This window comes from Urocampus carinirostris, chromosome 3 (assembly GCF_059441175.1).
Source record: "Urocampus carinirostris isolate Australia breed hairy pipefish chromosome 3, RoL_Ucar_1.0, whole genome shotgun sequence".
Lineage (NCBI taxonomy): Eukaryota > Metazoa > Chordata > Actinopteri > Syngnathiformes > Syngnathidae > Urocampus > Urocampus carinirostris.
Window position 1 is genome coordinate 64,012,904 of NC_142351.1, and position 27,680 is coordinate 64,040,583.

Below are 27,680 nucleotides of genomic sequence, written 5' to 3' on the forward strand. Positions count from 1 at the left end.
TTGATTCTCCAGGACAATTCCATTTCATTTTCTGCTCCCACAGTAACTGTGGCAGCTGTATTCATCCATATATAGCGTAAATCTATGCTTCGGGCAAGCCACGAACAAGTACAATTTGTAAACGCATGGATTGGGCAATGAAGCACACCTTTCAAGCAAGAAAAAACAAGCACGGTACGTGGTTGAATTTGATGGGTAACATAAATGAGATCATCCTTTATTTAATGTCATAAGTTGGGGAAATAAATGGGTAAACCACGTCTATTTGCATGATAACGTTGTTTGTGGTTCGCACTTGTAAACAGAATACTGTCATATTTGTTTGTCACTAGACCTACAAACGGTTTATCCGAAAACAAGACAATTTACCGGTTGGTTTGAGTGGAAAGTTGCTTGTAACTTGACTGCATAATTTTGTCCGTTTTACTTTGTAATAAAAAATCCTCGAAGCACCATGGAAGTGAAAGTCGAACCGCACAATGGTTTCGGAATACTGCACGAGCAAAATTATATAACAATTGGGTATTAACCTTGAAGACACACTATTTTTACCATGTATTCCTTGAATGAATGACTCACAACTTTGATTTACAAAGACCCCATAAAGAGATGAATAGTAGATGTGATCCAAAGATCATCAAACCGTAATGAACTATTAAAGCTCTTTTTGCCGACCCACAACAGCTTGCCTGTCAGTCCTGTCCACAGTTGTATGTCATTGAGCTCACACTATTCCAACACTTCCTGTTCCATTACTGAAGTGCTTGACCTTTCACCCCCTTTCCCCGCCGTCTTATGTGTGGGAGGACAAGAAGTCGACTTAAAAGTGTGCATTGGCCCTATGCACTCTGTACTCGTCCATGAAGACTTCCCACAGGGCACTGACGGATTTCTCATGACATGACCCGAGACTATACAGCCGCTTTCTCCACCCCACATCCGGCTGTCACTCTCCCCAATACTACAATCTCCCCTTTCTGCCTCATTATCTCTTCTTTTTCTTCTTGCCTATCTGTTTCCTGCGCCCTTTTGTATCTGAGTTGTCCCCGTGGAAATTCCTGTCCAGGTGAATGACTTCCTCACCCACGCCCCTGCTCTTTGTGACCCCATGAATTAGTGACACAAGAGAATTAGAGAAGGACTGATAAAGAGTTTCTTCTGACACAAAGGGCAAACTACACCTCCCAGGAAGTGGAGAAGAAAATGAAAACGTAAGGAAAACATCTATAGAGGCGAGCTTTGTAGCCTCCTTTCTGCACTTTTCTATATCACGGTTACATTTTCACGTCGTCTGTAGGGCTGCAGCAATTAGCCGACGTTTTTGACAAAAATCGGTGATAGAAATCGTCAACAATGGAATTTATTGTCGACTATTTTCGCCAGACACAAATTTTCAACAGAGTGAGGCACATGAATATAATCTCTTCTGAGAATTGCTCATTCGCAATATTGTCTCTGTCTCAAACAATAACATGCAGCAATGTTAACACTAAGTATGCGTACCAAAAACTTCTCAGGTTTCAGAGCATTTTAGTCTGGATACAGCCCAAAAAAAGACTATTTGCAAGTCCTTCAAAATAGACCTTGCGTATCACGGCAGTACCTTGGTGCTGCATTAACATTTTGGCCACCTTGCCCTTAGCTTCCTGTAAAAGGTTTGGCACACGCCATTTCTGACATGGCAACTGTAAGTGAAAAAAGGAAAGTTGACTGTGAGGGCCACCGCTGCCAGGATAAGTGGAATAAGCGGATAAGAGGCTGTTTTCAAAGAATATGATATTAAGAAGGACTGCCAGACGAACCATGCTGACAACAGAAAGCTAATTGGAAACGGACGCTCTGAAAGGCTGAAGCAACTGGGCGCTGTTTTAACGGCACAGCAGCACTTTTTCACGAAACCCCGCAAGTCAATTGAAAATGCTGCAAAGGAGAGCTACATGACGCTAATCGCCAAGTACTGCAAACCTTTCATGGGGAATTAAAGAGTGTTTAAAGAATGCCAGGCTGAATACTCAGCCTTCATACATTTTTAGCTAATCAAATCTGGCCCGCTTTATTAAAAGTTTGGACACTACTGATTCAAAGACCACAGTTGGACAGTTGAACGAAACGGAGTACCACTTGCATCGGTAAGATTCAAGTTTTATGCATTCTTTGATTTGTGAATCTAATTAGCGGCTACAGTTTCTAATGCTGTTGCCTTCTTAGCTGTGTACATGACTCCTGAATTTCTAACTCATAGCTTCAAAAATTCAATTGTTTGCGCATACCATCCTTCATATTTTTATTACCAGAGGTTGAAATGTGGAAAAAAATCACTCTCAAAGTAACAACTTGTTCTCACAATGAAAACAGGAAGAAACCAAGTCAGCACCATACGTCAGACCTCCCTTAATCACTGCGTGGTTTGTGGGAGTCTTGCTTAATCATTTTACTTGAGATTTATAAATCATTTTACTTGAGTAACAGGATCAAATTGGGTAATGGTAGGAGAGTAAGATTATGGTCACATGTTTCTTGTTTGTCTCTTTCAGGAAATTATATTCTTTATTCTTTCATTGTTTATTCCTTTTTAATTGTTTAATTTATTTTATAAGCCATAAGACACAAATACGGTATTTTCTTGATTTTGGCAGTTAATCCATTCCATAACCATCCGTATTATGTGAATTTTTGTGAAGTAAGTATACATATATACATACATATATATATATATATATATATATATATATATATATATATATATAAAGCTGCAAAATATTGAAAATAATATTTTAGAATAGATAGGAGAATTTTCAGGGTAGAAAATTAGACACATAGTAAATTACAGAAGATTATTGGTATTTGGTTGCTCTGGGATTTGAAGTACAGAAAACACATAACCCATGCAAATCCCGGCCTACTAGCTCGGTAGCCTAGATGGTAGTGCGCCCGCTCCGAGACTGGTTCAAGCCTCGGCCGAGTCATACCTAAGACTTACAACATTGGTACTCATTGGCTCCCTGCTTGGCGCTCGGCATTAAGGGTTGGAATTGGGGGGTTTGGTCACCCAATGACTAAAATGGCTGCGCCCTGTTTGGCTGCGGCTGCATCGACCCGTACAGTTTAACTGTACGGGTCAGGCGTATCGACATTTCGTTCTGTGTCCATGGTTACAAAGAATGACAATAATAGTAAATTCTATTCTAATTCTTCTAAAAAGTTTCATGTATATTTGTTGATTTATCCAAGATATTTCAATTTTATTGCCTTCCCTCTCGGCAGAAATGTCAGTTGCATCCACCCTCATATAGTGGATGCCACAGCTTTTATCCATTCATTTATAGAGTAAATCAATCTTTTTGAAAATCTGTAAATGGGTACAACTTTTAAACAGAAGGAACACACAAATTGATACACTTTTGAAGTGATTTTGTTGAGTGACATGAATTAAATCATCCTTCAATTAAAGTCAAAAGATAAATGCAGAAATAACATCTATTTGCATGATGACGTTATCTGTGCTAGCACAGCACCGATGTGTTTGCAAACGGCATATTCACGGGGTTATTCAAATGTAACTAGTCTTGAAAACGATTAATTGAGGTGGCTCCAATTAACGCCTTGAGAACAAAGGATCGTTCGACGATTGGTTTATCTGCAAAGGCACTTGTAAATATAGGCCCAGTGGAAAGTAATGACCTCCCCAACCTCCAAGTAGAAATAGAGGCAACAATTAACTCACTAAAGAACGTAAAGTCTCCAGGAATCAACAACATCCCGTCAGAACTCATACACAATGGTGGTGAACTAGATATAGTTATCTTGATCTGGCAAACAGGAAAGTGGCTATCTGCATTGACAAAATCGCTAGGATTGTATTTAGTTGTCTTTATTGTCACTGATATCCACATTGTCAAACATTGAATGTAACAAGATTGGACATAGCTCTCCAGGGTAATCCTGTAATACATATTTAAAAAAAGAGTAAAAATGAGCTATTACGATATGAGGCAAAACACATTTTTACACTGAGTGCTTAGAGAATAGCTTAAGTTACAATAAGTGCAATATTGGTAAATGAGAAAAGATAGTACATTGTAACAATAGAGCAATGAAAAGCAGTGCAATAATATTTAGCAGCAACAAAAAACTTTAATATGGTACATGGTATATATTTTCACAGTTTTGTGTAATAGTGTTTAATTTCACTGTTTTATTTAGCAGCAGTAAAAAACAAAGGAAAAAAAGTTGCACAATATGGTCACAGTTTTCTGCGCTCGTTTAGGCCGGTGATGGCCCTGAAGAAGACGCTGCTTCTAAACGTGTTTGTCCTTGTTTTGAGGGACCTGTAGCTGCATTTCCTCGCCAACTTTATTCAACAGATTTGTGGAGTGGGTCATGACCAAAGCTCTGGACCAATATAAAGGTATAGTCAGCATTGGGAACAAGATCTCACTAGCTTTCATTTTACTGATTGTATTGCGGGTGATCCAGGCGGTTAAGGCATCTGTTAATCATGAAAATTATGTCGTGGTTCCAAAAAGTACATATTTATCCAAGGAACGTATGAATAATGAGGGTCCGCGATCCACCAATAAATCAAAGGTTGAACTGCGATATAGCAAGGGAATACTGTCTCTTACACCGTTTGAAACAGGCAGATCTCATCCTCTCGTGCCGGGCACTAAATGCAACTGTGGTGTACGTGTCATTCTGCCATTATCTTGATGGAATGATTCTTATCACGAGCAACCGGGATTGCACTGTAAACATCATGTCTGAGACAAGCAGTCAGAAAAAGACAGAGGCAGACAGGCAAATAGGCAATAGGGGTTATTTGTTTGAGGTAGAAAAAGCAAACATAAGAAATAAAACAACAACGAAAAAAAAGAGCTGTTTTTGTAAACTGTCAGCTGAGGGCCATCTGTCTTGCTATCTGACCTAAAATCGGTATCGCTGGTTCAAGACAGCTGCAGAGTAACAAGTCTTATTTGCCCTCTGCGCTCACTCATGTATTGTCTTTTCTTTATTCTCTTTCGTTACACTGATGGTAAGCTAGCATTAGATAAAGCAGTGTTTTACAACATTTTTCAGTCAAAGCACACTTTTTTTTTTAATTAAAAAATCTCGGGACACACTGTTTCTAGCGCTAAATTGACAGTATAACGTTTTTGTGGTCATCATGGCTCAGGAGGTAATACTGGTTAATTAATTTGGGTAGTAATTTAGGAATTTACAATATTTTTCAATTGTGTTTGTCATGTTTTGTGTATTTGTATCTTTTTTTTACTCCAAAATAACACTATAAATGAGCAAACTTTATATGCCAGTGAAACCAAATAATATTTTACGCCATTTCACTTTTTCAGTTCTTTTTGTTTTTGTTTTTGCTAAAATAAGCAAATATTAATTAAAATCAGAGAATCTGGCGCACACAATAGGAGCAATTCCTCATCTCTCTTCCTTACATTCCCACAGAGAACATGACAAGCACTTCCGTCCGGTAGAAAGTTGATAGCTAGCTGATAGCCAGAGGGGTGTTAGAGAGTAGCGGGCAGTTAGTGTTCCGGCTTGCGGTTTCCAGAAATCAGACTGGAAAGCTCTTAAGTGTCTCTCGGGGGCAAACGGCAGGTAGACGCAGAATGGACACAATAAGGGAAGTAGTAAGAAGAGAAGAGACAGCGGCCGCACTGTCCAAAAATAATCTCAATGCAATGCCTTGAAAGGGAACCCAAGTTAGCATGTCGTTTAGGGAGGTTATTTATGTGATCTGGTTGTGTGTTCACAAGTCAATTAAAGAAAAAAAAAACATTTAAAATACACTAAACGTTTCAGGATATAACAATCAGTTCAGAGGAGGGGATCACAAGAAACCTTTGGTAATTGGCAAATGTGTGCCAAACCCTGCTATCCCAGATAGAAAAAAATAACATTGTATATGCATTTGAAACATTGGTAACAAAATAGAACTAAAAATACTTTTGTATGTGGAAATGTTTTACATTATAAAAAATATATGTGTACAGGAGAAATGAAACTTGATTGACCTTTGGTCTGACGTAGCTGGTACAATGCAGTAAGTGGGTGGATGCAGAGGGGAAGTGCAGCGGGTTAAAATGAAAATGGATTTCAAAACTTGCAGGGATTGTTATACCCTTATACAGCATCTGTGAGTAGGTGGAAACAACGTTGGCATACATCTCCTTCTGTGTGGATAATGTTATTGCAGTCAAAAAGGTGACTATTTATCCAAACAACAAACCCTGGGTGACTGAAAAGCTGAAAGAAATTCTGAATAAGAAAAAAAATATTTTTTTCACTGGCTCTGTAGCTGAGAAGGAGGTTAACAAAGAGGTCAAACTTGCCATTAGAATTGCCAAGTTGAGATATAAAAACAAGGTAGAGAAGTCTTTCTCACAGGGGAACCTCCGTTCAACATGGCAGGAGTGAACTATGTGTACACCAGCCACAAACCCAACTAGGTTGCAGGTAGCAACCCCACATCACTCGCCAATGACCTCAACCCTTTCTTCACCAGATTTGAAATAGTCAACATGGCCCAACACAAGTCAGCAATCTCCAAACTAACATCCGACCATCTTCATCCTGCCCTCGGCATCAGCACAGAAGAGGTTGTGAAAGCCCTCAAGAGAACCAAAATTACCGCAGCTCCGGGCCCAGACAACCTCTGTGGGCGGACCCTAAGGTTCTGTGCTGAGCAGCTGGAAGGTGTGTTCCAGCATCTTTTCCAAAGCTCGTTGACCAGCAGCACAGTCCCCGGGTCATGGAAACACTCCACAGTTATCCCAATCCCGAAGAAGAAACCAGCAAGGTCCTCAACGATTTAAGACCTGTGGCTCTCACATCCCTGGCGATGAAGGCCATGGAGTGGATCATATAAGGTCACATCACCAAAGCAACCGACCTGTTGATGGATCCTTTTCAGTTCGCATATCAGGCTTGATGACGCTAAGATTTTCATCCTCAATACCATCCACAGGCATTTGGATACCCCCAGTACCACAGCAGACTGTTGTATGGAGACTTTTCATCAGCATTCAAAACCATGCAGCCTCACCTCCTAGCCGAGAAACTCATCACCCGCTTCCACCTGACCCACCAGCTCATTCTGTAGATCATTGATTTTCTCACCAAAAGGTCACATAGAGTGCTGGTCAACAACACTTTCTCGGACGTCATCTTCACTTCCACTGGCTCCCCGCAAGGCTGTGTCCTCTCTCCTCTTAATTGTCTTCACTGATGACTGCAGGTCCTCCCAGCCACATTGCCGCATAGTCAAAGGTAAGTTAATGTAAGTAGTCAATGTAAATAGTCTGCAGTTATATGGCACTTTTCAAGTCAATGAAGACCTCTCAAAGCGCTTTTCACCCTTTTCCCTTTTACACACTAACCAATAGCAGCGTCAGCCATGCAAGGCAACTACCTGGGCATTCGGGATTCGGTGACACAGTCCTCCTATCTCTGCTGTCAGGTCAAACACAACATCACAGTTCAGCTCTACAGAAGTTTGTAGAATGGTGCGAGAGCTCCTCTGTCGAGCTGAAAGTTGACAAAACGAAGGAGATGATAATGACCTTCACCCCCAAGCAGAGGAAGCTGGCTGAGGCAGTCACCACCAACATCCAAGGGAAAGTAGTACAAATTCCTGGGCACCACATTTGACAGCATGCTGAAGTTCTCTTCAAAAGTTGAAGAGATCTTCACAAAATACCATCAAAGACTATATCTGCTCAGAAAACTAAAATATTTCAGGGTCAGTAGTGACATCCTCACCACCTTCTACTACTCCTTCATGTATAGTGTAATCACCTTCTCCTTCATTTCCTGATTCCACTCCATCAGTATACAGAATAGAAACCACCTGATGAACACTGTAAAAGTCTGCTCCAAAATAATAGGCCAGCCTCTAAGAGCTCTCAAAACCCTGTGTGAGCAACAAACCACCAAATCACCCCGCAGAATCCTCCAGGACCCGACACACATTTTTTTGTTTGGCTGCCGTCAAGATGAAGACTTTGCTGCCCTAGTAGCGGGACTTAAAGGAGGAAGACTGACTTCATCCCCAGGACTGTTTAGCACCTGAACTCCCCCCCCCCCTATAGTGTTCAGTTGTGTTCTGCCCCTTATTCACTTTCAAACATTTTATTCAGTCGTATTACCGTAAATTCCGGACTATAAGCCGCTACTTTTTTCCCAAACGTTCAACCCTGCGGCTTATTCAGTGATGCGGCCAATTTATGTATTTTTTCTAACGACCGCCAGCGGTGCTCGAGTACAAAAGGTAAGATTTAGACCGGTGGAATAAATGCGCAGAGGAAGACTGCAACTTCTTGGTTTGAATAGCGGTGAGAAATCTTTCACTAAAACCGGCCGCATGCGAAAGGCAAATTTTTCGCAAGTCTGCCAATGGATCCTGACAGCGTGGGGCAGCATCAAAAAGTCCACCATCACCAACGGGATCCTAAAAGCCGGTCGGATAGGAGGGCACAAAATCAGGAGTGGATGGGAGTGTGGGACGACGTCTAAATGACAACATTTCTTTCCGACACTGAGGAAGACGACTTTGATGGCTTCAGTTCTAAGGAGGAAGATGAAGACGGTTTACCGTGATTTTTACAAGTACGGTATGTTTTTTTAACAGACCCGTTTACTGTGTTGCCAGCGTGTTGCTAGCGTGTTGCTACCTGTCACAGGCACCGTTTGGGATGAAAGTTATATTATTATTATTATTAAAGCTTTGAAAACTCTCTCGGTGTTATGTCTTTCTTTGTAAATACGTGTAACCATGTATAATATGTATTTGCAACTGTATATTTTTGTAATGTATTTATTTTAGAGACTTATTCTGATATGTTTTGTACGGGCGAATAAAAAAGAAAGAGCGAAAACCACGGGGGCTGACGGGAAGTGGAGTAAACGTGAGACGTGTTTGTGGACGCGGCGGAGAATAGTGGATATATATTTTTCCCACATTTACCTTTGGAAATATACACTTTTTTCCTTGTATTACTTTCAACGAGACCCGGACTCTGCAGGTCTGCATCAAACCTTAAGTACCAGTATCATATTCCGTTCATTTTGCCAGCTGTGAATATTGGACTGTGTACTTTAATAAAGGACATTCAGTTTCAAACGCGGGACTTAATGTCCGGTTTGGGTAAATTTTGTGTTTGTGTTACATTTTTTGATGTGGGCGCATGCGGCTTATATACAGGTGCGGCTTGTGTAAGTACAAAAACGGTTTTCCTCTTTAAATGTGGTGGGTGCGGCTTATAATCAGGTGCGCTCTATGGTCCGGAATTTACGGTAATTGTACTCGACTTCAGCACTTCACCACTTTACGGTCAAACATTGGAACATTGGATCATTGTATATATGTGGGTGGGTGTTGTATGCTACTCAGTGTGCCTTTAATTGCCCCTTGGGGACAAATGTTTTGATTGATTGATTGATTGATTGATTGAAACGCTATCAAATACTATTAATCTTCCATAGTTTATCTTGCCATTTCATAGCAAAATACAAAATATTAAATTTACCAATATTAATTGGGGGGAATAAAATCAAGCAATGTTCAATTTTTGTATTGACAACATTGGTTGTTCCTTGCCAATTTATGGAGTAGTAGTGCTGTCTGCTGGACACGGGCAGTAACAACAGGTTTGATATACAGTACTGGTTCTTTTCAAGTCTAAGAACCACTTTCAACTTAAAAATGATGCTTTTAGATGCTATTATAAAACATTCCAAAACCTTAAAATTATTTTTCTACATTCTGAAATATAAATTACAATGTTTGGTAGCTCTGCTTCACAAGAATCCCTTGCTTTAATTGCTTTCTTATCCTTAATATTTGCTTAAATCAAGTGGTTACCATTTGTGGCCCTGTTCCTTCGCGTTCTTTTGATTTTACTTTTTATTTCAGGCTTTTTTTCCATGGTTATCATGTTTTTGCAGCTCACTTTAGCATCACTGCTAGCTTTGGAACCCATACCTAATACCGTACTTTCCGCACTACAAGGCGCACCTAAAAGTCTTAATTTTTTTCAAAAGCTGACCATGCGCCTTATAATACAGTGCGCCTTATTTATGGATCAATATTAAATCGCAGTCTTCCAACTAACTTGCAGCCGCCGACTAGATTTTCCCCCAAACGCCAAGTAGTCCGCGGTGTATGCTGGGATTTATTTACTGGCGTTTCATTGGCTAACCAATGTGTCAATCATCATTTGAATCGATCACTATTGGCTAAAGTTATTCGGAGGTCAAGGGGCGGATCCTTTTTATCATTTACAGGCTGGCATTGGCTTAAGCTGTAAAACAAAGCCTGTAATTGGCCGAAAAAGTTGAATGCGTATAGCACATCGTTGAAGGCATACAGAAAGCATTTTTTTACTATTCTGTATTTGTAAATATTTTATTCTCTTGGATTTACTAAACTCACCGATATAAGAGGACCATGGCTGCACATTATTATTGAACGCAATGACTTCGGTGAGCTACTTCGGCTTTATATTTTCCCTATATCTTGTTTCAGACTGAACTCGATGTTTCTGTGATAAGCGGTGCAGATAATGGATGGAATGGAGTGTCTATTTTTAAATTAAACTCAATTCCAAGTGTTTATTGTCATATCCACAGTAAAGTTGCGAGCAAAAATAGAAACTAAGGAATGGTTGGCATTTCTTGAATCCCAAGACTTTAACCTTCCGAATGATGGAACGATGCATTTGAGTGACATCGTACGGACACCGCATCCGCACGTGTTCTCGACACGTATTTGCGTCTTCGCAAGCTTTGGGAATGTTAAGGGGCTAATAAGTTTGACTGAACTATCTGACTGTTTTGTCGACGTTCCCATTGTAGCACCTTATAATCCGGTGCGTCTTATGTATGTCAAATATAGGACCAAAAACGATTTTTTCGGGGTGCGCCCTATAACCCGCTGCGCCTTATTGTGCGGAAAATACGGTATATACAGTAAAAATGCAGTATTGTATCGTAAAGTATTTACAAAGCACATGAGAGTCTAAACTAAACGAACAGAGAGAAAGGCATTGTGGGAGGAAGTTCAGCCGATGACATATCGGCATCTTAAAGACGTTGTGAAGGAAACCAATAGCAGACCACCAACTTTTTTTACAGTCGACCAGTTGCAGACAGAAATCGTAAAGATGTAACGTACTAATACCACAAATTTTGTGTTTTGGGGCACGCAAAATGATATGTTGTCGATGTTGTATGATGGGGACAATGCTTTAACGAGAGGCTGAAAAATGTCTATTACACATTGTAACATAAAAGCATCGTAAAGTAGGGACGCCGTAACCCGGGGTTCAACTGTAGTCTGATTCAATTGTGCATTTGGCCAAACCTCACAACCCCAAATAATGACGGTCTGGTGTTAAACTATTGAAGTTTATTAGGTGACATCCCCAACACTAAAGGCTTTTCTTGTTTGTTTAGAGCAGAGGTTCTCAAATACTGGGTCGGAGACCCCTGGGGACGCCCAAGGCTCCATCAAGGAGGGTGCAGGCACGTTTGACTTCGGGGACCTTTTTTTCTTTTGTGTTTTCCGGAATAAAGTGCAATTGCACCTCTACTACACCAGGGTGCAGTTGTGTTCTCATTGGCAGACTGTTTTGTTTACATTTAGCCTCCACGCAGTTCATATAGAAGAGTATAATCATTGAGTATGAAGTGTAGACACGAAGTGGAGCAGGCGCCATGAAAAAAATATTAAGCATGAAGGTGGAGACTGATGAAAAGCGACGGGGTGAGGAGCCAAGCAAAAGTCTCCTCCCGAAAGCTAAGACACGGAAGTTTGACGTTAGCATACGCAGTTCTTCACTGCAACCATGGAGGGAGATGAACCAATAAAGCTGCTACCTAAAGACTTTACAACGCTGATAAGACGCTTGAGTTCCTTTAGCGAAAATGCCCCGAAAGGCGTAGATTTGGCATGGACGCAGGTGACGTGTTACTACCAATGCCAAGCAATCATTGTATTGTATTGTACAGACGCTGCCCTAATTACGAACGAGGTTCTGGACTATCGTTCGTAAGATGATTTTGTTGGTAAGTTGCTTCAGTGCTATATTTTGTATGGAATGTGTGTTTAAGATTTATATAAGTATGTTTAAGGCTTTTGTAAGTAACCTGTATTGTTTTTTACTAAAAAATAAAAATTTCATAAAATAATATGCTCTATAAAGATAAATAAAGAAAAACTTACTATAGGAAGATGAGGTTTAGGGGTTAGGCGACGTCCTCCTCCGTGGGAGAAAGTGGCCGATAAAAAGCGATCCAACCATTTTCTCAACCGCATCAAGCTTTCTTATTCCACATTCCTTAAAAAAAAAAAAAAAAAAACGGCTCGCCTCTTCTTTACACTTTACACCAACAATATTGAATGGATGCACGACATATCAAACTATAAAAATGTCAAAGTTCCTAGCACACTGGACATACAGTATAGAATGTTTACACACGAACTAGGAAGAGGAAGCAGATTTTTTCCCTTCCTGGTGGATGCTGGGTGACCTCTCACAGCGCCAATTGCCGGCAGCGACAGAAAGAAGCACTACATTACTGTACTGTACTCTGAAAAAGGTGCACACACTACAAAATCTAACTGACAGCAATGTCCGGATATTTGTCGTCATCCCCAAAAAAAAAAGATCCATAGTTTTTCGTCTGCCAATGGTCATAAGTAAGGGAGCGTCTGTATTGTATTATGTTTCCTCTTCACTCAGAATATGCTGGTCAACTAGTGATCTCAAGAGCCAAGAAGAAATCAGCAGGTTTGAGATGGACTTCATTTGGGCCCCGGTACTATGGAATGCTCTGCCATCTGAGATTATATCTGCAATTTCCGTGGAGCTGCTTGAATCTAGGCTTAAAACAGATTGATACTTTAAGGCTTATGAATGACCATATGATTCATGTTGATGTCTGCGTATTGTTTATTGATCCCCTTGCAACATCCAATGCAGCCTGGTCATCCTGGAAGGGGGATTACCTCATGTGCGGCCCCTTCTCAAGATTTCTTAATGTCCTCATGCTGAGGTTTTTGAGTTTTTCTTTGCCCACATGTAGGTTTTAGATCAGGGGATGGTGGAATAAAAGTCTGTAGTCATTACAGTCTTTTTACTTGTCATTAAGGGCTATACAAAAAACATTACTTGACTTGACTATTGTCACCACCAATATTATGTGATCCATCTTGGGAGGGCGCAAGAGGGGGGCCATGACTGAAAATAATTGAAGCACTGGTTTAGAGTCACAGTAGAGTGACGCATGAATGGAATGTGCTGCTTGTGACGTTAGGATGAGGGGTGCCTCACACTGAGCGAATTCACAAGGCCCACATGGCCCAGATTCCTATTCTGCCCCTTTCCAGTCCTGGGAGTTCATGGGAATGTTTGCATGTATGTGAGTGCTTCTGTGGATCTGAACATCTCCCTTTCCCCACTACACAGGTGCCATTGTGTTCTCCTGCAATAAATTCTATGAAATTTCCTTTGTTGGAGAGATTCACTGAAAATGAAATAACATGTTTTACAGTTTTTCCTCGCCAATTTCGTGTTTGGACTTTTGTGTCCTAGGTAGATTACTTTAAAAGCGCCTTTTTCTCAAACCAACAGAAGAACTGTATTCTGTTTCCTGATTGCAGCTTTCAAAATGAATTGTTTTCAAGTTCAAGGGAAAAAAGACAAATAAGCAAAGTGCTGTGCTTGTTTGCTCCAAAAATGTATATACAGATATATGCGTGTTTGTGTGTGTATACAAGTGTATTTATGCATGTAGGTTACCTACTTTGGGGAAATTCACTAAATACGAATGATTATGGAACGGATTAACTGTGAAATTGAGGAAATTCTGTAATTTTCACCTCTCTTCTGCCTAAGGTTTTCCTCTTCATTCTCCTGTTCATTTTATGGTCCTGCTTCATTTCAACTGGCTGGAAAACATAATTTCCTCAACAGTCTGGGTGGTCTTGACAGGCGCTTGTACGTACGTGCACACACACATTACGTTTTTCATCTGTCTTGTACTGTACTAGCTGTAGTTTCCATTAGGAGTTTGCTAACCCACCACGGACACAAAACACCTAATCATGCCAGATTCCAGTGCAGACTTCCTCTGACAGTTGCACAATTACACTGGTATCATGAAGAAAGATGGCTATTGTCTATGAGCAAACATGAGAAAAGGAAAATATTGAGCTCACCCCCAAATCTCTCCATTCTTATTTTATCTGTACAAAAAATACACACCAGTAGACAGACACGCACCCTTAGGCTCTTATCTGATCAAATATCAAAGAACTTTTTAGCGTCTCTCACGACAGCTCATTTCGTAAATCGCCCCGAGAAATACATTCTGTCAGTTTTCCTTTTTTTTTCCCCTCTGTTCGAATTTGCTCACAGCACCATTTACCTCTCCGGTGTCTACCTGGAAAACAGGATACTGGAGTGATTACAATTAAATCGTGCTTCTACCTGTTTATCGGGGGCTCGGCCAAGTGTGCAAATAAACACCCGGGAATATGATGAGGCACTTGTAGCTTGATTGGCCTCCGGCATATACATCGAGGCAAACTTTGAAGGGCTCTCTGATGACACGACTGGATGATGTCATCCTATTTCCCAACCTGGTGTGCATCAGGTTCGCAATATAGGACTGTTCTCAACCAAAGCCTTGTGACCTGAAAATCGACACGCATTGCTGGGAGTCAATCTTGTAACGTTTCATGGGTTGGAGCAAAATGAGGAACTGTAACAGGACCTGGCCCACAAACCATTTCTCTAAAGCCTGCAGAACATTTAATTACTTTGAAAACCAGATTTGTGTTATAATATTTCCAAATGAGATGTAAGAACATTTTTCTCACAGTTATTGCAGAACGCTGTTGTAGACATCATTTTTCTTGTTGTGTCAACTACAGAAAAGATGTGATTTGAATGCAGGCCTTTGTTTTATATTTGTCTGATTTGTACAAAAAAAACTGGCAATATTGATACACTAGGAGTTGCACAAGCCCCAAAAATGCATAATTAACATATATAAGTTGCACCTTAGTATAACGTACACCCACGGCCAAACCATGAAAAAATTGTGACTTATAGTCCGCAATATGCAACAATTTGTCAAGCTCGGCTGGGCGACGTTTTAATACCCGCGGGCCAGGTTGAGTCACACTGAATTTTCTGGGCCTGACCTTACCTCTAAAATGGAATTTGATGTATTTTAGGCATTTGTTATGCCATTCTTCACACTCTACTATCTAGATAAATACATTATTTTGTAACAACTTGGACAAAAAATAATCAACTTGTCAATCAAGTGTTCATGTGTCTGATCGTGCAAATTACGTGCCTCATACATCTCTAAAAAGCCTGTCAGCTATTTGTCATTATAATATTAAATAGTGGGAAGTGATTGGTTTGTGTATCAGCATAATGAGAATGCCAATATGCTATTGGCTGAACCACCTCCCGAAATTCCTTTCTCCTAGTTCAGTTCAGAATTTCATAACAAACTTGAATTTGTTAAGGCACCAGTGTGTAATATTTTACCACTAGATGGCCCTTTTGTCTAATGCGAACAAAAACTAGTGCATCAGCGAGCAACAAGACAGCAGACAAACATGGCGAAAATTCCTGACCTATGATTTCTTTTAGAAATTAACATTGTTATGATAGTTCATGTATTTTTGCGCAATATTCAAATCCATGTTTTATCTTGTTTTTACTGAATAAAAGTTTATTGTAACAGTAGGAGGAACTACCGTATTTTCCGCACTATAAGGCGCACCGGGTTATAGGGCGCAACCCCAAAAAATTGTTTTTGGTCCTATATTTTCCATACATAAGGCGCACCGGATTATAAGGCGCTACAATGGGAACATCGACAAAACAGTCAGATAGTTCAGTCAAACTTATTACCCCCTTAACATGTACGGAAACAGTATCTGTACGATGTCAACAATCACTCAAATGCATTATTCCAAATATCATTCGGAAGGTTAAAGTCTTAGGATTCAAGAAATGCCAAACATTTCTTAGTTTCCATTTTATTTTTTGCTGGCAACTGTGTGGACAGCAAAGTAAGAATTTTATTGTGCAGGGAAACGGGGTTCTTTACTGTGCATATGACAATAAACACTTTGAATTGAATTTAGTTTAAAAATAGACTCATCACAGAAACATCAAGATCGTTCTAAAACAAGATACCGGGAAAATATAAAGCCGCATTTTTATTTACCGTATTTTCCGCACTATAAGGCGCACCTAAAAGTCTTAATTTTTTTCAAAAGCTGACCATGCGCCTTATAATACAGTGCGTCTTATTTATGGATCAACATTAAATCACAAGGTCTCGCAACTTACGCCACAGCCGCCGACTCGATTTTCCCCCGAACGTGGAGTAGTCCGCGGTGTATGCTGGGATTTATATACCAGCGTTTCATTGGCTAACCAATGTGTCAATCATCATTTGAATCGATCACTATTGGCTGAAGTTATTTGGAGCCTCGGATTGGCTAGAGCGCCAAAACAAACCCTGCAATTGGCCGAAAAAGATGTATCAATCATCCGTTGGATCGATCGCTATTGGCTGAAGTTATTCAGAGCCTCGGATTGGCTAGAGGGCCAAAACTTACCCTGCAATTGGCCGAAAAAGATGTGTCAATCATCCGTTAAATCGATCGCTATTGGCTGAATTTATTCGGAGCCTCGGATTGGCTAGATGGCCAAAACAAACCCTGCAATTGGCCGAGTTTAGCAATGGCGTAGCAAGCTTAGCAAGCTTGCTAAAGTACACCATAAAGAAACACGTTTTATTAGTCTGTATTTGCAAATAATTTACTCTCCTGGATTTACTTCACTCACGGTTGTAAGAAGACCATGATTGCGTATCATTATTGAACGTGAGAACTTGGGTGAGCGATGCGGCTTTATATTTTCCCGGTATCTTGTTTTAGAACAATCTTGATGTTGCTGTGATGAGTTGAGTGAATTAAACTCAATTCCAAGTGTTTATTGTCATATGCACAGTAAAGTTGCGAGCGAAAAAGAAAATAGAAATTAAGAAATGTTTGGCATTTCTTGAATCCAAGACTTTAACCTTCCGAATGATATTTGAAATGATGCATTTGAGTGACATCGTACGGACACCGCATCCGCACGTGTCTACGACACGTATTTGCTTCTTTGCAAGCTTTGGGAATGTTAAGGGGGTAATCAGTTGGACTGAATCATCTGACTGTTTTGTCGACGTTCCCATTGTAGCGCCTTATAATCCGGTGCGCCTTATCTATGGAAGATATAGGACCAAAAACTATTTTTTTGGGGGTGCGCCCTATAACCCGGTGCGCCCTATAGTGCGGAAAATACGGTATTATTATTCAGCCAGTATCAACCATCAACATGATATCTACCGGAAATCATTTTGTCACGCGAAGCTATCGACGTGACTCGTCGCCTCCGATCGGCGCCGGGTTTTTAGACCCAACTGCTGTGTTGGGAGTCATTAGGTGACCAAATCCCCCAATTCCAACCCTTAATGCCGAGCGCCAAGCAGGGAGGCAATGGGTACCAATGTTGTTAGTCTTAGGTATGACTCGGCCGAGGCTTGAAGCAGCGACCTCCCAGTCTCGGAGTGGGCGCCCTACCATCTAGGCTACTGAGCTGGTCGCATAGCTCACCTAAGTTCTCTTGCAGCCATCACGTTCAATAATGATACGTAACCATGGTCTTCTTACAACCTTGGGTGTAGTAAATCCAGGAGAGTAAAATATTTACAAATACAGAATAGTAAAAAATGTTTTCTCTATGCCGTAGTGCAACCCAACGTGTGATTCACATTCATCTTTTTCAGCAAATTGCAGGCTTTGTTTCGCCCCTTTAGCCTATGCAAGCCTGTAAATGATAAAAAGGATCCGCCCCCTTTACCTCCGAATAACTTTAGCCAATAGTGACTGATTCAAATGATGATTGACACATTGGTTAGGAAATGAAAAGCCGGTATATAAATCCCAGCATACACCGCGGACTACTTCGCCTTCGGGGGAAAATCTAGTCGGCGGCTGCTTGCCTTAGTTGCAAGACTTTGCGACTTAATATTGATCCATATATAAGGCGCACTGTATTATAAGGCGCATGGTCAGCTTTTGAAAAAAATAAAGGCTTTTAGGTGCGCCTTATAGTGCAGAAAATACGGTAAATACTAGAATTGCAGTTAAGCTAAAGAGAGAAGGAAGAAGATAAGATCATATGGCATATATTCATAAGCCTTAAAGTAACTGGATTATTTTAAGATGCCAATCTGCCACTGGTCGAAACATAAAATGCTGGTAAGCTATTGGTTTGTGTCACGCCATCATGAAAATGCCGATATGCTATTGGCCGAACTACTTCCCACATTGCCTTTCTCTTCGTTTGGTTCAGAATCTTGAAACTAATTTAAATTTACTAAGCCAATGGTCTCAAGACTTGAAATTAGGCTAAAGAGAGAAGTAAGAAGATGAGTTACAACCAGTAACTATGCGTTTCTAAGAGTCCAGTCTGCTATAAAAGGCTGGGAAGTTATTTGTTTGTGTCACGGCATCATGATATGCTATTGGCTAAACTACATTCCACAATGCATTTCCCTTCATTCAGTTCAGAATGTCGGCAGCTTCACATTGACTTTGCACGTTGGTGATACAAAACTGTATATTTTGTACTATATTTCTTTGTGATTAGGCTATGGTTTCAGTGATGCTTAAGGGAGAAGCAAAAACATGATGAAAAGAGAAACAAAGCTTAAGATAATCAAGAAATTAAAAAAAAATGTACCGATCGTTATTTTCGGGAAAGATTACGGCTGTAACGAATCCAGAATTGTGACAGGTATTATGAATAAAGCAACAAAGGCTTCCAAAAGCATGACAATCCTCAGAAGTAGAAATTTTAAAATCAGTTTTAATATTAATCTGCTGTTTCCTCCCTTCTCTGTATCCACCAACTAACTCCACTGTACCAGCTCTAGTCACGTCACCAAAGGTCACTAAAATTTAATTTTTCCTCTATGCATAACCTTATCTAATCATATACCATATTTTCTGGACTATAAGGCATACTCTCAAAATATTACTTTATGAAGAATTTGTATCTATAAAATGCTCGGGACTATAACCTTACCTGCACGCTGTTTTACTGTCGATCATTTTAATAGAAATCTAAAATCAGGGCTTGATCACGTAGCTCCACTGGTTAAAATAAACAAGAACTAGGAAATCCAAACCTCCATGGAGAAACAATATTATCCGAATCCGCAAAAGACAATGCAGGATTGCTAAAATAAGGTGGAGAAAAGTTATGATCCAGTACAGAGGGAAATATTCTCTCAACAAAACCTACAATAAAAGCCGTAAACAGGCAAGAGTAACATGCCTCTCAAATCTTATTTCTAAAAACAAAAATAACCCCAAATTTATTTTCTCCACCTTCAAACTTTCAACTAAAGCTGATTTTAAAAAGTTACTACAAGAGCCGGCAATGCTCTTTGTAGAGACTTTTCAGACTACCCTAGAAGTAAAATGATTAAAAAGGGTTGAGCCTATCAGAATATAAGATCTACAATAGCTGGACAATTGATTTTTCCTGAGGAAACACTGGAAAGGATTGGCCTTGGTTGATGCAAGGTCTCTTGGTCGAGTTGTCTCCCAAGTCAACCCAACAACCTGCCTTTTAGATCCAATTCCCACAACTGTTTTAAGGAAATATTATGGATTCTTCGAGGAACAAATATGGTGAACTGCTTTCTCTGAACGGGCGTTTTCCCTGCCCCCTTTATAACGACGGTAGTGAGGCCCCATCTGAAGAAGAGCAATTTAGACTCAAGCATTTTTAATAAATACCGTCCAGTGTCCAACCTACAGTTTTCAAGCAAAGTTTTAGATAAATTGTTTTTTATTCAGCTAAATTTGTTTTTGGGAGAAAACAGCATTTTAGAGAAATATCAGTCTGGTTTTAGGAGCAGCCCCAATACAGAGACTGCCCTTTTAAATATTTTAAATAATATCAGGTATAATATAGATTTTTAATAAACACACTGTTCTGGAGCTACAGGATCTCAGTGCTGCCTTTGACACAGTAGATCACCACATTTTATTAAACAGATTTAGAAACCTGTTGGGCATGTCTGGTAGTGTTTTAAACTGGTTTTGTTTATATTTGACAGACCGACAATTCTTTGTAGGTATGGTTCCTCCAGAACCCATGAAATAACATGTGGGGTACCCCAATGTTCAATTTTAGGTAGGCCCAGTACGTTTTAATCTGTATATGCTTCCCCTTGGGAATGTCGTCAGGTGACAGATTCAACTTCCATAGTTACGCTGATGACACCCAGCTCTACATTGCTGTGTCCCCTGATGACACAAGTCCTATAGATACTCTTTTAAATTGCATTTCAAATATCAAGTCGTGGATGGCAGAAAACCTCCAACAGATTAACCAGGACAAAACAGAGGTTTTACTTATGGGCCTGAAAGTCCGTTTTTTTATATTAGTGAGAATATTAATGTCTTGTTATATGCTATGTTTTTATACCGCACTTTTTGCCTGAAAAGTGCTCTACAAAAAATGTGTTTTGAAATTTGATAAGGCCCTCGAGCTCAATACTAGAGTAAGAGGGACAATGGCATAAAAAAGTCAGACAATAAAATAAAACACATTTCTTTTAAAAAAATCAGTTTCAAAACTAAATAAACTTGATTAAGCAACACATAGTTACTGTATGTATAAGCATTTCATTGTAATTTTGTATTTACGATTTTACATACCATATTTCCTGTCATTAAAGCGCACCAGATTATGAAGTGCACTTTTGAATTTTTTACACTTTTTTTTTTTTTATTTAGATGCACCTTGTAGTCTGAAAAATACAGCACATGTACATTGTATAAAGGTAATACTGACTATACACTATTTTTCACTAATTAAAATCAACAATGTGTTTGTATTGCGGCTATTTCATCTCATATTTATTTATGCCGTATCCCTGGGGGTCCCTGGAGTCTATTGTATTTGCTTTGGATAAATCTGCAGGCTGCATATAATTGGTATATTGGAATTGGGAGTATTATTGAACTCCCATATATTTCTGGCCTGTTTGCACTCTCCCTACTTTGCCATCTTCATGCTTTGCGGCGCTCCTACTCAGTAATCGTCTGTGGTGGTGTGACTGCGTGTGGGCGTGTGCGGTTGGTCTCGAAGTTTATTTATCTTGTTCTAAATCACCCCCTCATACTCACTAATTGGTCCCGTTCCACTGTTAGGTAATTAGAGGAAATGAACAATTACTCTGCTGTTGGTAGCCAACGATCTGGGTGCGCGCGGGCCGGTCGAGGTGACAGAGAAAAACGCCGCAGCTGTCATAAGCAAGGAGAAAAAATGCCTTAAACTTAGTAAAGATGGGAAAATACGCTTTGCCATCGTAGGGACGGAGAGAAATGTTCTAGTGGACCTAGGGACGGAGAAAAATGCCGTTGGTGTCGTAGGCACAGAGAAAAACACATTAGCCATCGTAGAGGCAAGATGAAACGCTGTAGCCTTTGTAGGGACGGAACCCCATAGCTGTCGTAGAGACTGAGAGAAATGCAGAAGCCATCGTAGGGACGGAGAAAAAAAAACATGGCTGATGTAAGCACTGAAAGAAACGCCATAGACGTCGTATAGATGTAGAAAAACCCCAAAGAGGTCTCACAGACGGAGAAAAACGCCGTAACCGTCTTAGGCACGGGTAAAAACACAGTAGCATACGGGTCTCAGGTCAAGGCTGGAGCGCTCGTAGGTGGATGCGTCTCTTTGAGTGATTCCTGGATAGATTCGACCCTACGGATTCGGCAAATAATGTGGAAATTGGATGCAACCTGCACAGATGTCAAGTCCGGCATCATTCACGCAGATTTATCCATCGTATCCTGCCTGGTTTATGACAGACACTTTTGATCTTTCTTTGGAATTCCATTCTCCCCAACTCTATAAAATCTTGTGATCCCCTTTGTGTGAGTAACTGCTTCATAGCAGTTTCCTGGATTTTCCCTCAGTCACCTCGATATCGGTTATCGAGACATGCCTCTAATCGGTCCACAGAGACCCGTGTCAAAAGGCGATTTAAAGGGTCTGGAAAACGGAAGAAAGTTTTCGACATTCTGTATATTATATCTGCTCTCACTTTGACAGTCCCTATTGGAAACGGCTACATCGCCTTTGCCAATTATCATGGTGGGCTGTTGCATTGCAGTAAGTCCAGCAAGCGTTTTCTTTTGGTACAGTATTCCCTCGATTTCCCCAGTTTACAACTGTTTCACGAGCCATTATCCCCAATCGCATATTGCTTCGAGCGGCTGCAGGAAAAGCGCATTGTTGTCAGCTCTATTTTTGCTGTGTCGTCTGCAAAAAAAAGTGAACAGCACTCATGCAACTGCGATTCATCATTTCCGAGCGCATAAAGCTGCACCCGAGGCCGACAGAGTGCATTTTTGTCGGGCCTGGCTGATCATTTTTGCCATTTTTTCCTCAAAAAAGTTAACTGCACTCATGCGGCTGCAGTACATTATTCTCAAGTGCATATTGTTGCAAGCAGGGACCAAAAGAACATTTTTTTTCAAGCCTGGTAGCTAGCTCCTTTTTTGCCATAACTGTATTAAAATTTAAAATGAACTGCACTTGTGCAGCCGCGATGCATTATTCCTGAATGCATTTTGCTGCAAACAGGGAATGGCAGAGCACAGTTCTCGTGGGCATGGCAGCCCTTTTTTACCCAGATACTTTGTTTCTGCCTAAACTTAACTGCACCCGTGCCGCTGTAAAACCGCAGAAGGCACTTTTGTCAGGAGGAGTGCCATTGTTGACTTGCTGAGAGCGGGGACCAAGACAGCAAATGTATGTTGCTGCGGCTCTTTTTTTCTGTTCTTTAAGCCTAAAATGTACCGTGTCTGTGCGGCTGTGAACCATTATCCCCAATCCCACATTGCTGCAAGCGGTGAATGGCACAAGGCACGCCATCAGAATTGTCGGGAGGCATGCCATTCTGGCCAGCCTGATAAGAAATGCACACTTGTTGCTGCGATCCATTATCCACAGTTCACGATTGCTGGAAGTAGGGGCCAGCAGAGTGCTTTTTTTTCGGTTCAAGCTGATGAAACTGGCTGTTATGGCCCCCCTAAAATGAACTCCACTGTTTTGACCGCGATCCATTATCCCCAGTCAACTTGCTGAGTACTTCTTTGCATAACACAAGAAATGTGCTTATGTGTAATTTCTCTCTTCTGGGATATTTTTATGCTGCAAAGCACTGTACTCCAAGGATAATAAAACAGGTAAACTTACTTGCTAAAAACCCCTTTTGTGTATCGATTGATTTCTACAGAACATTTCACAACTGTATTCATCTATATATTGTGGATGCCACAGTTTTATCCATTCATATATAGTATAAAGTGTATGCTTCTGGCAAACCAAATACAACACACCTTGCAAACAGAAGGAACGCAGCAACCAAACTCTTTATAGCGAAAGCAAACAAGCACAGTGCTTTTTTGAATTTGATTTTGATGATTGACACGTATGAAATACTTCTTTAATGTCAAAAGTTAAATGCGGAAACAACGTTTATTTACGTGACAACGCCGCTCGTGCTTGACCCCTGATCGGTTTAGACATGTCACTGGGTAATTCGTTTGTAACTAAACATGTAAAGAATTCAGGAAACAGAAGGCAGTTCCTTGATCAGTTAGCATGTAAAGGCGCCTTAAAAGTGACGCCGTAATTCCCTGAAGAAGGTATTTATTATTGCATTCTTGAAACATAAAAGCATTGATTAAACGTCAAACACATTTAGCCAACTCTGCTTGTGATTTGGACTTTAACATGTTAGGTACACGGTAGTCATAAGTTTATGTGCTGTATCAAGTGTACTCTCATGTGCAGGATATTATCCATCACTCACACCTCAGCTTAATTGCTCCCCAGTCGCTCCTTAGACACCTGACACGGAATACGTTCACTTGCAGAGAAAAGTCGACTGCGAGCAGAAGTCGGATTTTTGAAGCTATCACAATGAATTGTCTACAAACTTGGAGATAAATAACCCCATATACGTGGCTTTTGAGAGTATTACGACGACAAGGTCTGATCAGGAGAGACTAGTTGCGTAGACATCATTTTAGTATTTTAACTTTAGACGTTAAAGAAACGATGATTTCATTCATGTTACTCACACAATTCAATGAACTAATGTGCTTGTTTACTCACTCCAAAAGTGTGCTCAAATGCCGTGTCTCGTGTGTTTACAAGGTGTGCTCACATGTGGCTTGGCAGCTGCATGGACTTACACTAGATAGATAGATAGATAGAAAGATAGATAGATAGATACTTTATTCTAATTCTAAATATTACTATTTATGAATAGCAAAGACATTTTCTCGGTTTTGGTACAAGACTGTTTCGCATTGTAAATTTTGTTCTGCATTCTGATTGGCTTATCCCAGGGATTGGTAAGCCATGTTGATAGAGCCATACCGGAGTCCAAAAAAAAAAAAGCAAATGCTTGGAGCTGCCAAAATATTTAGCCTCATATAAGCCTTATGAAGAAGGCACCACATAATATATATATATATATATATATATAGAAAACATCAAAATGTAGTCATGTTTGTCTTCCTAAAGAAACCATATATCATATATTTTTCCATTATTACATTCTTGAAAGCGCCAGGTAACTACTGGATACCACCTAAAAGCTACATGCGGCTCGAGAGCTGCCTGTTGCCGACCCCCGGCTTAAACAGTCTCTTCTTTTCTTCTCTACTTGGGCATCAATACCTTTGCCATTTAATATGTACTCATACTATACGTAAAAACCCTTGCCAGATCTGTGTTTTGTACATGCAAATTCTCTTGTGATTTCAAATTTCTCAAAAACGTTTTGTGTCAACAACAAATTCTGCACTGAAAAAAAGTATTTCATTGTGTAATGCATCAATTGTTTAAAAAAAATACATCAACATCACAGATTTCAAGTATCACGTGGTCTTTTTGGAACATAACCTGCAATAAACGAGGGTTTACTTTACTTGAATGCATAAACATCACAAATGGAAGGATTTCTACGGTCACTGAGAAAATTTTGATTCGTCAATGACAAGTCAAGTGACATTTATTTGTATAGCCCTGTTTGCACTTTATTTTCTTGTATTTCAACCCAACTGTATTTAAATAAAAAATTAGGTTAAGTGAATTATTTTTTGTTACTGAAAGAGCCAGAAGAAAACATTGCTTTATCCATTGTAGGATATTTTTAATAGGTTTTCAATAAGCTCAAATTAGTTCCACTAGACCAAGGGTTGGGAATCAATGGCTCACGGGCCAGATATGGCTCTTTTCATGAGTACATATGACTCGAAGATAAAATGCTACCAGTGCAAATTTCCTCTGTAGCATTCAAATTCTGATAAGTTAATAGTTGTATGTGGTTCATGCATGGTCGATGCAACGCTAATACCTTACTAATACCTAATACCATAAGCTGTTCGATTCAGTACATAAAGAGCACAGTCTTAACTACAGTTTACAGTCAAGGTGTCACACCAACAGACCCCATTTTGGCTGTATGCCGCTAAAGAATCCTTTACTTGGAAGTTCATTATAAAGTGTATGTCCACTGTTGAGACACTTTATTGAAATCATACATTATGAAATAAATGAAGGTCAAAATGAGCCTCAACGGCCTTAAGTCACTTTAGGGGGGAGACAAGTTTAAAGTGGAATATTTGTTGTTACGGGACACAGGCTCTGACATTATTCTTATTCTATACATGTTATCAGTGAAATTAAATGTGCTGAAAAATTTGCTTTAGTCTGGAGAGCCAGTTTGGAGGTTTTGAAGAATTTTGTCTTGAAATGAAATGAAATCATCTGCATTTATATAGCGCTTTTCAAGTCAAGACTTCCCAAAGCGCTTTACATTTCCCAATAGCGGCCGTGCAGCCATGTAAGGCGCTAACCTGCTTATTGGGGGCATTAGGGAATCAGTGTCTTACCCAAGGACACTTCGACATGTAACAGGGAGGAGAAACTGCAATCTCTTGATCCCAAGACAAGCGCGCTACCTCCTGAGCCACTGCAATATAAGGTATGGCGCTCCCCCAAAAAACAATCAAAATAATTTTCTTTTATGGCTCTTTAGGTCTAAAAGTTTCCTGATTCCTTTACTAGAGCATATGTGTCACTTAAAAAAGTTTAACATTCAATTAGTCTGATCTTTGGCTTGTAGCCAATTTTTTTTTATTTGGCTCTCCGTCCATTTGACTTTGACACCCCTAATTTATATGCACGAGTAATCGGAAAATTAAAGGACTAACCCAGGGGTGGCGAACACGTGGCTCTAGAGCCGCATGCGTCTCTTGGCCAATAAGAATGCAGCTCTTTGCCTCATCATGTTTTCTATATACTGTGGCTCTTGGCCTTGTTTCATGTTTAGTTTTTTTGTGTGTATTGAGGGTGGACACTTTCCTTGAAATCAACACAAGAACAATACATGTTGGATTGTAAGGAGAGGAGTGTGTTATGAGAAATAATATGTTTCTAATTGTGTGTGTTTTCTTTGTGTCTGTCTGTCATGGCAGGTCAGCGCGTGGTGTGGCGCTTGACTCTCATAGTTAAAAATCTCGGCTCTTTGTGTCAAACTTGTTCGCCACCCCTGGACTAACCCAACCTTTTCAATCAGAATACTCTAAGTCGAACTAAGACCTGAATCTGATGTCCGTGCATGTTTACATGGCTTTGCATACATCTAAATATTGACTTTGTGTAAACGTACCCACTGAAAAAGGACGTCCATTTTTCCTTTCTTAGCAGCTCAACATTTATTTTATCAACAACAATTGAATGCTTCTGACTTTTCTTTTCACATGTTATCAAAAAGATAATGAAACAGGGAATTATTGTGTATCTAGCATATTGTACTTACAGATAAGTGGTAAGAGGACTCATATCTGTCGGCACGAACGATAAGCCTGACTCTGAGCAGTCCACCACCATGAAGATAGCGTCTTGCTCACACTGGCATGGCAACGAGCATGGCTTGGCAATGGCATCTTGCTTGTCCTGGTCATTGAGTCCAGGTGTGGACGATCCAGATCCATCCACGACACAGAGGAGAAGGAGGACGGGCAACATGTTGGAGAGTCCAACTGTCTTCTTCTGCAACCAATCTCCTGCTGCAAACTTTCTTCTGGTCTCTGTTATAGCAGTTGTAGGGGGGAATCTGAATTTTCTTTTCTTTTTTTATGGTGGATCCTGATCAAATATTTCATCAAAATTGTTTTTTTCCAGAATTCCACACTTTGCGAAGTCACAACCTCTTAATTCCTATTGATCTTCTGACTCTCCCACTTGAAATCCCTTCCCATTGCTCATCACAGACCCCCAAAACAAAAGAACGCCGTCTTCCCTTTTCTCTCTTGTAAATATATCTGGCGCTTTCTGCCTCCCACTCTTTACCTATTGAAGAAGGAGCGCAAGAGTGGCAGATGAGCTCCTCTCATTGGCTCAGAATTTAGGGATGGGCCGGAGCATCTCTAGGAGGTAGGAGGGGCCCGTGAGTCCAAAACTCTCACTTTT

General features: G+C 40.2%; 1 protein-coding gene across 1 annotated transcript in view; it reads right to left on the reverse strand.

Moving 5' to 3' along the window:
• lgr6 (leucine-rich repeat containing G protein-coupled receptor 6) overlaps nt 1-27,475 on the reverse strand; it is an 83,366-nt gene extending 55,891 nt beyond the window's left edge. Inside the window, exon 1 of the mRNA XM_088332949.1 lies at nt 27,028-27,475. Within this exon, the coding sequence (XP_088189075.1) occupies nt 27,028-27,236 (209 nt within the window). The 5' untranslated portion in view covers nt 27,237-27,475. The remainder of the gene's footprint in view (nt 1-27,027) is intronic.
• Nucleotides 27,476-27,680: the final 205 nt, after the last annotated feature.